This window comes from Malurus melanocephalus, unplaced genomic scaffold (genome assembly GCF_030028575.1).
Source record: "Malurus melanocephalus ecotype Western Australia unplaced genomic scaffold, MMel_1.1 scaffold_140, whole genome shotgun sequence".
NCBI classification, from domain to species: domain Eukaryota; kingdom Metazoa; phylum Chordata; class Aves; order Passeriformes; family Maluridae; genus Malurus; species Malurus melanocephalus.
In genome coordinates, this window is record NW_026623372.1 from 1,829,497 (window position 1) to 1,842,485 (window position 12,989).

Here is a 12,989-nt window from a genome sequence, read left to right on the forward strand (position 1 = left end):
CAATCCAGTATTAGCTTTGTCTGAAAATAATAACTAAAGCCAATRAAAGAATTCAATTTTCTGAGTAATAATGGAGAAAAAGCCTTTTCTACCAGCTGATAAGGACCTTTTCACTCAGTGTAATATTACACCATGAACAAACCTGAAGAATTTGGAAGACTAATTCAGAATCCAGAAACTGGTAAAAATACCAAACCAGTGCTTCCTGCAGTGATGGGATAGCAGCAGTTTCCACAGATTCACAGGTTTAAKGCAACAGGCGCCATCTCAGTCATCTCACCTGACCTACTACTTCATTAATAATTTCCTGTAAGTATCTTCTATTTCCTTTCTGAAAAATACAATAGCTTTGAAACCATTTAAGAACTACATCAGAGAAGGTGGCAAACATTGTTAATTAACATCCTGTAGTTTGCAGTGCCAAAAACTTGATCAAGAAAAAGGAGTTTTCAGAGACTGCTTTGATCAAAACTATCCATGACTTTGTTTCCTAATCCTCGTTGTGAAACTGCAGTGCAACAGGGCTGTCCAGGGTCTACAGCATTCAATAATCTCTACTGCTGTAATTTCAGTTGATTTTGGAGATTTGACTTCCACTCTTAAACAAAACAACCCTCCAAAAAAAGGAAAAAAAAGGAAAAAAAGTGAGGACAAATACACTGGCTTCTTTCATGTACAAGTTACTATTTAGTAAAAAACTTTTAAGTCTCAAATATTCCCTTTGATTTTTTATCTCCTTTGGACGGATTGTATCTGCTTGCCTACCCTTCAACCATCTCCAACAGACTCTCCCACAYGGATAATTTCTATTGTCAGCTGTTGTAATTTGCTATCTTTAATTTTCGTAACTAACTGCTGGTTGTTCTCTTTCTGACACGTCTCCATCCTATGGGTCAAAACAAAGTTTCCTTTCTTGTAGAAGGAGTTCTGGGTGATCTTTCCTCAGCATTCACCATTGGCTCATCATAAAAAAAATGTTTTACACATCAAGATGCATGATAACCTGGCTTGTGTACACAAATGAAGGATAGAAAAATGAAGGGTGGATGAACCCCAATAACCTGATCCATGCCAAGGGGCCCCTGCCCTGGCTCCATCCAGGGCCATCCACACTGAGCCATCAACCATCACATCCAGGAGTGCCACCCACCAGACGGGAGAAGCTCTCTGGAGCACCCTGCACATTGAAAGGGGTTAATGTGKGCAGGGGTGTGGGACTCCTTATGGGGTGCCATCTCATCATTGTCCATACTATGGGATGTTTAGGATAAAGGTATAGTCTGGAATGGCAGCAYGTAAGCAGGCTGATACTTGTCTGGYCATGTCTGGCGTCTGTCCTGTCTTCCCAACAAACTCCACTTCTAACAATTCTTGTGGTGCCTACTGGCAGTACTGCTCCACTTGGCTGCTGCCTAGACATGGGGACACAAGATTTGGGGCATCTTTACCTCTGTCAGGCCACTGCATTCAGAAGCTGCCTGACATTGATGGTAGGAACCAAAAGGTGACAGTCAACCCCCAGGGATGGTAGAAATCAGTGCTGATAGAGCTACCAGGGTGTACCAGCTCCCCTTGCCTGAGAACATTCTGCTCATATGCCAACAAGTCTGTTACTCAAGGTTTCAGTGAATGATGTTTAAACACATTTTCTGCAGGCATATGCTGGTATATTGAACTATCTCATTATCTGAAGATGACTTACATAGAAACATGATGATCTTCATCTGCCAAAAGTTGAGCATGTTAACACCAATTCAGTATATTTATAACTGCAACACAGAGATGTAGAAAGTACTTTTACCCTAAGAAATGCAAGTGAATAGAGATCTGCAGGATCAATGTCCACCACATTTTTTTACAACCCCCTGAAAGCAACCTTCCATTTTCTGGACAACTGCTTGAGGACAGCTGAGGTCTTTTCCCCCCATTAAAAACAAAATTGTTCTTCCACTGTCCTGAAATGTCTACATCAACACACTCACACAGAGGTAGATAAAGTAAGTTTAAATTTCTGTGAGCTCTACCCTCTTATTTGAYGGAAATGTATGATGGAAAAATAACATGGAATGCAGTTTAAAATTTGTATCAGCTCCATCATCTTCTATTTAGTGATTGCAGCATGCTGAAGTACAGGGAGWAAATATTTGCAAGAAAAACAGCAAACTTGCAGGAAAAATTACAGAAATGGAGTGAAAAAACATGGTATTTGGGAGAAAAATAGTTGATTTTGAAGGAAAGGACCTGAAAAAGAACCAAATCTAATTATCTAGTCAGTATTTGAGAATTTTAAAATATCAATCTATGTTTCATCTGGGACTTACTAGAAATTAATTAACTGCCATTTTAAATAAGACTCCAGACTTGACACAGATCATTTATAATAACATTTCTATGGCACTTGTATCTTCTAATAATTGAAAAAATAATTAATCTTTACAAGATACCTGTGCGATAAGGGAAATTATGGTTTCTACATTAGATGTTCAAATTCTGTCATTACATCCTGCATAAACTGATGGGATGTAGGTAGAAGTAYGGGTTAGGTCTAAGACTTGAGCATGATACTAGCACTGGAATGCTCCCTTGCTAAATTATTAGTTCAAAAAATAAATCACGTCACATTAGATCACCAGACTGTGTTTTTGCCACAAACAAGATGATTGCAATTTTAATAGGCTGTGTAGCCATGATTCTTTTAGATCTTTAAATGTGTTGATTCCAGAAAAAAATTGCAATCTCCACCAGATTCATGCTGAATAGCCAAGAGGATGGAAATTACAGTGTCTTATTTTATATACTTAAGTTAGAATAGATGAATCACAACTTGAAAATTCTCTTTTTCCCTCCATTGATCATGGAATGAGCTTAGGCTGACTTGCACCAATACAGAGATCTTTATATGGTCAAATAATTTCTGCTCCAGTGATTATGGGGGTTGGTTTGTTTGTTGGGTTTGGGKTTTTTTTTGTTTGGTTTTGAATTTCATGGGTTTTGTTCTTTGGGATTTTTGTGTGTATGTGTGTTTGCTGGCTTTTATTAAGGAGGATTTAATGTTTCTGTTTTGCTGTCTAAAGAGCCTTGAAGGGGAGAATGATCTGAAACATTAAATACTTTTCTRTGATTAAAGGCTTAGCTTTTAGTCTACACTTTCCAAAAAAATTATTGTATCACCTCAGAAAATCTGTCTGATCTGTCTGTGAAGTAGAGGCATTAGTTTTTTCCTATTTTGTAATGGCTTTAGGTAAATGAATTGACCAATACTTGGGAAATGTTCAGATATCATTGGATAAGTGTGCCAACAGATGGGAAATTTTGCAGCTTCAAGGAGACATTTCTTTATCAATTATGAAAGTGTTCAAGGACAGCTGAAGTACATTATTTTAATACAAATCCCTCATATATCGACTATTAAATCTTACATTTATATAAATAGAGTTTAAATGTATATATTGCAGGAAGTTTTTTGACTTTTTGTCGAAGTTGCAATGAACTTCATTCAGTYTTGTATTTTAATCAATGTTAGATAAATAAGGGTGCTGCTTTTGTGAATTAAAGTTCCAGATTAAATTGTGCAATGACTAAGTAATTTCYTACTAGTTAATCACAGTAATTATTATTTGCAGATAAGCTCAGAGTATATCTTTGAGCACTCATGCGCTCAGATTTTCTAAAATAAATAATAATCCTTTTAAATAATTATCACTATCACACATCTTAGTTCTTTTTGTGATCAATTACAAAGATTGAAACAATTTATTTTTTAGGCCAGCAAATATATGAATTTTTATTTTATGTAATGTATATGAGTTTTTACTTGCACTTTCTCCCCTTTCAGCACCATTGCASTGCTCAGACACAATTCTCTGGCACTAAGCAGTCACTTTACCTGTTTCCTTTCATGATTCTGAAAAGGCCTTTATTAGCAACTTCTTTGATGTAAAGATCCTGTGTCCCAAAAATCTTTGCTTTAAAATTTATAAGAATACCTAAGACGTGGAGATTTCTGCAATCATAATATCTATACAAGAAGTCTACCATCAAAACAAATATAGCCAAAACACAAAGAAACAGAAACAACAGAAAAATCATTAAATTCCCTAATGATCCTGACATAATTTTCTGTTTCCCCCCATCCTACCTACAAGYGTGCACTGGCCTGAGAGAGACCTCAGCAGCAGGTAAGATCACCCTGTCTGAAGCTCTCAGTGGCCAGGTCAGGGGGAAGGAGGAAAAACCAATTCCATGAATCTTCTAACCAAAAACCCCAAACCTTAGAACARAGACCCCTGCAACAAGAATTACCGCAACACCACAAGTGCAATGGCAACTTCCTTACTCCTAGCCTGTCCAGCAGGAAGGACATTTGGGTCAGGTTTCAAAGAATTTCTCTTTGTGCGATGATTAAAAAATTATCTTATTCAAATGAAAGCATCACAATCGAAATCTCCTATAACTATTCAAATACAGGCATTTGGACTTTAAGAAAACCTGTATTGTAGGGTCATTCTTCACTACTGCCTTGGCTAATGGCTGGTGAAAAGTAGGGGTATTTGTTTCCATACTGACAATTTTTGCTGCCTCTCTTTTTTGCTTTGTTGTAACAGTCGCTATGGACAAAGATACTTTTTCTTCTCACACCTCCTTTATTTAAAGATTCCCTCAAGCTCCCCCGCACCTTTCTGCTACTCCAGTGCTCCCACAGAGCAGCAGCAGCAGCAAAACCAGCAAGTTCTCCTTTACAGCTGGTGAATTTAGCAATACCAGCTCCGTGCTCTCCCTTCCAACCCAACAAAACCCTGAGCCTGTTTCTGTAGGAATATCAGCAGTGTAGTGGGTTTTTCTGGGGTTTGGGTTTGGTTTTGATATTTGAGGGGTTTGTTCCAGCTGCAGGGGAGAAGGGCAGGGCAATTCACACCTGATTTGAAGCCTCTGTATTTGTTGCCTCTATAGCTAAGAGAAACCAAATCTCATTATAATATGTGCCYGGCTATGTGTTATTTTCCATACTACATCCAGGTTTGGAAGAAAGGAATCACAAAGACTGGTAACTCAGCATTTTGTGAATGGTAAAACTTTCCCAGGTTTTCCCCAAAAAAAGCCCAAGTGTGTGTGKGGGGAAGACCAAGCACCAAATCCCACTAGCTAATGCTTAAGTAACAAATGCCACCAAGTGCCCATTTCCTGAAYAACTCTTTTCAGCTAAACTAAAGTGAAATGTTCTTTACAACGGTAATCGTCAGCAAACAGACCCACCAAAGCTCTGATTTGCTGCTATTTATTCCCTGGCAGAGTCATTATCAGCTGGCTAGATTACCACCTGCAGCAGATACTGCCTAAATACTGAGAAATAATTCTAAGTTAGTGATGAACTTCAAGTGCTTCAAAAATCACTCCAAGAAGCTCTTGCAGTAAATGGTAGACATCATAGGAATTTTGGTCAATCACATGATTTAAGTTTACTGGCGTTATTTCTGTCACTGTTGTATCAAGCCTCAAGCTGACAGTTGTTTGAACAAGGGAAATAGGAAAAGAGTTACCTGCTTTACACTTTGTGATATTTTATTTTACAACTTTCTGCATAGSTGTATGTGTGATAACTACTCATTAATTTTGAAGCTCTATAGTTTTATCCTGATAACACRAGTGGAAGACAGTAGGGCAACCGAAGACTGAAAATTTGTAAAAGACATGTTAAGATATAAAATAACACTTTGAGTGTATAAGGAATATTTTAAAACCTCTTTGCCTTTTATCTTCCTTTGCTTTACATTTGGCCAGAGAGCTCTGATGTCAGGCTTGGAATCTGAATCCACTCAGGAAGTCTGTCTAGATGCACTAAATTTCTGCAAGATTCAGCTACACCTCACAGCATGCAAKGTATCAAAGCAACCAGAGTAGTGTCACATCTCCTACTCCCCAACAACAGGAATCAAGTGACAGARACAAATATACACTTGAAAGAAAATTATTTTAATAAGGACAGAGGTGCCAAAGCTGCATTTCTAAGTAGGGTAAAATACCCCTGTCTTGTGCTTATTTTTAGTTAGAAAAGGAAAAGAAAGTTTAAAAGATCAGATCTCACTAAAATTATTTAATATGGGTTTGTAATTTACCTATATATTAAGTACAAAAGTAAGGTACCAACATTTTGTTGAAGCCTGTAATTAAAGTACATGAGGTAACCATGAATCTCCAATTTCAAGTGGTAAAACCATATAAAGGCAGCTCATTCAGTTACTTTCCTGCCTTCTCTTTTCAAAGTGTTAAATTTTATGAGGTTTTTTTCTGCTTCTTGGAACAGCAAAAATCCTGGTTTCTCTCTTGTTTAAATGTTATTTCACCAATAAAACAATGAATCAGATAAAAATACCATGACCCTCTTGCTTTTTGAAGAAGAGCAGTTACATTTTATTTGCCAAGGATWGGAAAATATCTCCAGGACCATTTAAAATTCATGGCTGATTATTTGTTTTCTAAACAATTTTCTTTTCCTTTTCTACTTTTTTAGATTTTAAATCATAGGTAACACATCTGACTCAATGTCTGTGGTTTCAAAATGCTCCTTAGTAAACAGAAGTGTACAGTTTGCTCCTCTACGTGCTTCATTTCCAGATTTTCTCCTCTTTATCCCACTCCCCCAGGCTTCAGAGTACCCATCTCCATGGCAACACTCRATAAGGTTGGTGGGTGGTGTTATCACAGCAGGCTTCCCCACAGAAGGTCTCAGCCATATGGATTATTTATGAACTTGCGTGACAACACCAGACCCACCAAAATACTTCTTGAGCAAGTTTTTCTTGAAAGCCAGCAATTCAAAACAGAGCATCCTCACTGCAGCCAGCACCCACRAGGAGAGAGGGGAGGAAAAGCATTACAAAGGTGGTCCCTGACCCCTCCTCAGAGCTGCTTTCCTGCTGCCTGAAAGCTTCTCCTGCCCCAGATGAGCACTGAATGACATTTGCCATCAATCATAAGTACTGTACATGGCAGTCAGAAACTGGGAAGTTGTGCTCTGACAAGAATAACAACCACAACCAAATGGGTACCACAATTGGTGCTGCTGCCAGGAGCTGCTGTTGCAGAGACACCCCAGCACTCTGGTGTCTCTTTTAGTCCCTGAACTAATCCAGCAATTTGGCTTTGACACTAYAGTCTCTTCACTTGATTAATTTCCAAAAAAATTTTATAAATTTATCAAGTTGCATCTTAGAGCGAGACAGATTTTCTCTAGGAAATTACAAAAAAAATCTTTAAATCTCAAATAGGCATTTTGGTGATTTTTGACACTCAGTACCCAAGATTTAATGGTTGGGATTTATCTTCCTAGCTATCTGTACATTTATACTATATAAACATAGACCTGAACTGGTCATGATAGGCTTTCCTTATGTTTAATAAGAAGTAGGAAATGTTGAGGCTAGATTTATSAGACCCATTATTTAAAACTGCTTTAAGATTCTATTAGTTGTAACCTAAGCAGCACAAACCAGCAGGAATGCACACGGTAGTTCAGCCAGGTTTTTGGAGAGGAGTGGTTCAGATGCAGTCAGAAGGGTTTCAGATCAGCCAGTGAAGATGTTACCACCTTTATCCCACTCTTCCTTCCTCATCACATTCAATKCATGCATAATTAAGGAAAAATGTTCCAGATTTAACAAGCTGAACCATTTACAATGCTGAAGATGATTAATTTAGAGAAAACTTGGTTAGTGCAGTTATGMTAATCAGGTGGAGGAGGCAGTAAAAAACAATGTCTGATCTTGAGACAAAGGGGAAATTTCAAAAAATAACTCAGAGCAAAAGGAAGCCAAAATCACAGAATGTAGGAACCACATTAAAAATACTACCTTGACAGAAGCTTTGTCACTTGTCTTCCTTGGATACAAATTTTTAGATGCAGACTGGGAGAGAATTCTGAGATATTTAAGGTATTGCTGAAGAGACTTGGCCAAGTTGACATCATTTTCCACATCATAATTTCTTTCATTATCTGCATTCTGTCCCAAAGTCCTGCACAGCAAAAGCAAGGAAAAGAGTTAGCAGCCTGTCCAAGGTACAAAGTGGCCAACTAAAAAGACTGCAAGCCACTGTACTTCAATTCATAACAGAAAAGTCACTCAAAAGCTCATCAACCACAAAAGTTGGTGTTCAATGTTTCAGCAAAAGTAGTAAAAATTCAATGTTTCAGCAAAAGTAGTAAAAAAAATTTGTGCTATTAACAATTTATTTCATGAATCAAAGTTAATGATTCTACTGTAAATCAAATAAAATGCCAATTCAAGGCAAAGCATTGCACTGAAAATATTCAGAAGAAAATGCTTGTAAAAAGAAAATGCACATGATTAAATTGTACCCCAAAGAAATAYGGACTGTTCTAAGATTTTAAAAACTTGCTGGATGATGATGAGATTCAATACCAATTTGGYCCTGTACCAATGTAAAGAACAGAAGGAAGACTACTGGATAAGCAGAAATAAAGGAGCAAATAAACTCCAGTGAAAGGCTTCAAAAGGGAATAATGAGATGGAACAAGAATATCTTCTGTTCTTCTCATGTGCCTGGGATTCACAGAACAGTGGTGTTTCCTGAGTGGTTTAGACAGATTTTGGTGACATTTGCAAAGAAAAGCTGGAAATGTGATGAAACGATGGCAGGGTGGAGGTGTTTATATGGGATCCAGAGKGCTCTGTGCAATGAATCTGAATTATTGCCAGCTGCCCTCATCTATCTCAACAACACATAAATGGTGATGATCATGTAAATGTCAGCATCGGTAACTGTTTAATTCCTTGTGCAAGAAAGCAGAGAGAAGGTCCTCAGCCTTCTCCTTGCCTGTGAGTGACGCACTCTTTTGAGGGAAATCACCTTTTGGTGTCACCGTTTCCTACTCACACGCCCACACACTTCTCCGGTGAAGAAGAATTCCAGGTGCAAGAGCTTTTTCAGCTCAGTGAATGGATTTGACTTTCAACATCTCTGTGCCACTGTAAATAAAATTTTATTCTACCAGCCCACGTCTTGGMGCTTATGAGGAGGCACAGCCTGAGAGAGCACCATTATATCATTTTCCAAAGCTGGGGTTTAATTATGCTACTTTAATCAAAAAGTAACAGGCTTCCYTCCATGCTCACAGTTGTATAAAATGTGTGTCCTCACTAATTTAATACTAATAGATGTAATTAATAATCTAATTTACTGTGGTGGCATTGCACCCAACAGTGCTCACAGGTTTGCTCACTTTGAAATATCAGAAAAATCCTCCACTTCTCCCCAGTGTAAACAAGCAGGTTTCCATCAGACACACAAACTCTAGGAAAAATAAGGAATACTGCACTGAGCACTTTAGCAAACCTGATATAATTTCCTGTAAGTCTTGCTTCCTTCTCATGGCTGTTTGCATTTTTCTTTTATTCCAGAGCTCTAAATTCTGCCTTCTGATGGRATGTGGACCTGCAGGTAACATTATCCACCTCCTTTTCAGCTTAAAGCCAGACCAAAACTATTCTGCAGTTTTAGAAAAACCTGGGCACTGTCCTTTCTGCTCCACTAGAGATGAACTAATCCAAACAGGGTCTCTTCATAGAAAGGATCTCAGTTGCCAACACTCATCTTTCATTCACTGATTAATTCCAAAACCTATCTTCTGCTTTCTTCACTAATTTTAAAAGGAAAATGAAAAAAAAACTGCCCAAATTCTGCCCCAAGGATTTCCACTGGAGCTAATGGGAACTGAATGCACGGACAAAAGACACTATTTAGGTTGGCTTTTCAAGCATTATTTACAATAAATAGTCACTGTCACTGGTGGTAGAAGCAAAATCTAAGATTTCTCTTTTTTTTTAATGGAGACAGTAATTGCACTCATATTTACATTCCACATTAGATGTAATATTTGATGCTATAAACATTTAAACAATTCAAATGTAAAAGAACACAAAGCTTTACCRTTCATTTGATGTCAACTTTAATAAGATACTGTGAATACATCTGAAAGATTTTTAAAAAATTTTGTAGTTCACCAGCATATCACCTAGTTAACTCAGAAATGAAAATGCATTAACTGACCTATTATTGCAACTAAATTAAAATATTTCTTTTAAATCTGATGAAGTGATACTGGGAAATGGATGAAAGACAAATATATAAAAGCACTTGGTGAGTAGGAGAAATGACTGTCAGATGAGCTCTTTTTGTGCACTAATTTGGAAGTATTTTCAGTTTTAATTAGCTCTGAAAACTGGCTTGGAATACAATGAAATTAAGAATATAAAGACAATACCATATATAATTGTTTATCTACAGAAATAATTATCTATTTTTTACAAAATCCAGCATTTCAGAAGCTTTTGTGGAAATATCTAAATCACTGCACCTCTGCTATTTCTGGAATTCACAATTACTAGATACCACACATTTTAGAATAAATTTCTCCCTTTTAAATGCTGAGAGAATCTTATTACTGACTTAATGATGGTTTTATTATAGAAATAATACTATACCCCATTTCATACATTGAAGTTTGCTGGAAACGTTTGTGGTTTTGCCTAATTGCACCAATGAACACAACTGACATTTATTCCCTGTGTGCAGAATGGACTTTTTTCCTTTATCTTGAATACTCTTTCAAGAGAGGGTTTTTTGAAATTTAATAAGGACCCAGGAAATACCACGTACACTCCAGTTAGCCAACAAAGAAAGAACTTTCATCTTGAAATCAAACTCCCAGTTTCAGCATATTTTTTTTTGAGATTAAATCCATGGCTTCCGTTTCATCAGATTTCATATGCACTAATTTAGCCTAAGTCAATTTACCTTTCAAGTGTCTGAGTCTATTTTCTTGCTCTCACCAGCTCTGTGGGGATTAATGACTCATTAGTATGACTTCATATTGTCTTATTACACACGTTACCCTTAATAAAAGGTCTTCCTGCCATAATGTTTCTTTGATAATTAGATACCTACACTAAGTTGCTTTTTAAATTATTTAATTATTATCTGGTAAGAGTTTAGCAAGCACACTGAGCACACTGAACATTTAACACACTCAATCAGAATCTACAAGACACCAGATTTCCCACTGTTCTCTGACCTACAGAACACATTGCAAATGGACAACCAGAAAAATCAATTAATGCTTTAAACTGTTGGCACATAAGCTAATGCTTTCAGAAGCACAGTTTGGTGACTGCAGAAAATCTATCCTCAATAGGAACTGCTCTATGTGAACACATTTGGAATTCTGATGTTCCTGAAGTACCGATATACAAAATATCACAGGGTTTTTTTCTAACACGAGTTCTAGTTAAAAACTAAAAACATCTCAAACTTGATGACAACAGGAACTCCTTGAAATGAGCATTTGTTTTCAATCTGAACCATAAATTATTTTTCAAGTCTTCTTATATTTTTATTTTTTATTTAACTACAAATCTGTAACACTGCAGAATACGGCCTTGATCTCATGGAAATCTGGCCTATTTTGTCTTACTCTCATGAATAAAAATTTTAGGTAGTCTCATTCTAAAAAAAAACAAAAAAAAAACCCAGAAGATATCGAAGATCATTTCTGATACCATCTACCAAGAGTAATCCATTCAATAATGACATTTTGTGTATCTAAGCAGTGGAAGCATGTTTATGGATTCAACCACATGTTGTTATCACCTTTCCGGTAATCTATAGATCACTATCTTCTTTAGAAGTTAAATCTCTACCTTACTGCACTTCTGAAATGCTGCTGTGATTTTAAGAAATGCTTTTGMATCAGCAAACATGTGAAATACAGATCAAAGTCTCTGAATTAAAACAAAACAAAGTGAGGCAAACACAGCTGAAGACACTGGGCAGTATCATTTATATACCATTTTATTTCCACAAAAGAAAAAGCAATCTAAAAAAGAAATGGTWCTGCAGTGTATGCAAACCAAATACTGCACTACATGAAGATCTCAATTTCAACATTCAATATTTTGCCCATCAAAGCTGGAAGTTCAAATGTATCATGTTATGAGGAAATTTTTTAAACAAAAAGCCCTTTGTTTCAATTTCACTGCTTTAAAAAATGTATTTCTTAAAATCTTGTAAGAGAAAGMAAAATTTTTCATTTTTAATTGTTCCTAAAATTTATTTCTGGGATTTGTGTGATTGAGCTGCACTTAAAAGCCTGTAGGACAGAACAGGCCAGGTAAAAGAGTCTCTGTGTATGTGTAACTGGATATGAAGATGATGTAATCGCTGGTTATACAACTGTATCACTCTACAGAATTACARATGCGTCTCTTGCAACCAATTACTGCAAAGTCACCCCTCAATACCTTCCAAGCCATGTCCCAGTGTTATTTTCTGTCATGGGAACTTGCATGAATCTCTCCTTCCTTAACAAATTTTGCTGCTACCACCGGGAATCTATGGACTTCATATCAATTACAGGTATGTTTAAGAAGAATTTGACTTTGAAAATAAAATTAGCTGCTTAGAATGTCATTCAGTGCTTAGTCCAGAATAGCAGCTCTCCTGTGGTTGAGCTACTRTAAGTTTGCTTTTTTAAGCCAGTCATAGAYAGGGAGGGCTGAACTGACACAAGACAGTGCATAAACTGAATGAACAGCCTGATGTTTTGAATTTTCACACCTTAATTAACAGTAGAAAGTGYCTTTCCTTAACTTGATGATAATCAGAAGAAGGTCCAGGGTTTTAATCAATTCTGTGCCCCAAAYACTGGTGGACATATTTACCATACAGATTTTGTGATTTTTTAATTCTGCCTCCGTGCCAACCTCTTTCTTATAATTTGCAAACCTTTCCAAAAACCAAGCAAAACCACCATAGAAGACTTACCTCGCTGTGTCAGATCCTTCAGATGCAAATACATCAGGGAGTCTGCTGTGGATTTTGTGAATGGTTGAGAGCTCCTGGCCAATAACATGCTGTGTGTAATCGTCTCGCCAGGTAAAACCTGATAAATCACAAACAAACAACAACAACAACAA

The 12,989-nt window shown here is 36.9% G+C and overlaps 1 protein-coding gene across 1 annotated transcript in view; it reads right to left on the reverse strand.

Annotated features, from left to right (window-relative positions):
- Positions 1 to 12,955, reverse strand: part of PTPRN2 (protein tyrosine phosphatase receptor type N2) — a gene marked incomplete at its 5' end in the record, with an annotated part of 414,276 nt that extends 401,321 nt beyond the window's left edge. Inside the window, 2 exons of the mRNA XM_057371089.1 lie at positions 7,848 to 8,010; positions 12,838 to 12,955. Of these exons, the coding sequence (XP_057227072.1) occupies positions 7,848 to 8,010; positions 12,838 to 12,955 (281 nt within the window). The remainder of the gene's footprint in view (positions 1 to 7,847; positions 8,011 to 12,837) is intronic.
- Positions 12,956 to 12,989: the final 34 nt, after the last annotated feature.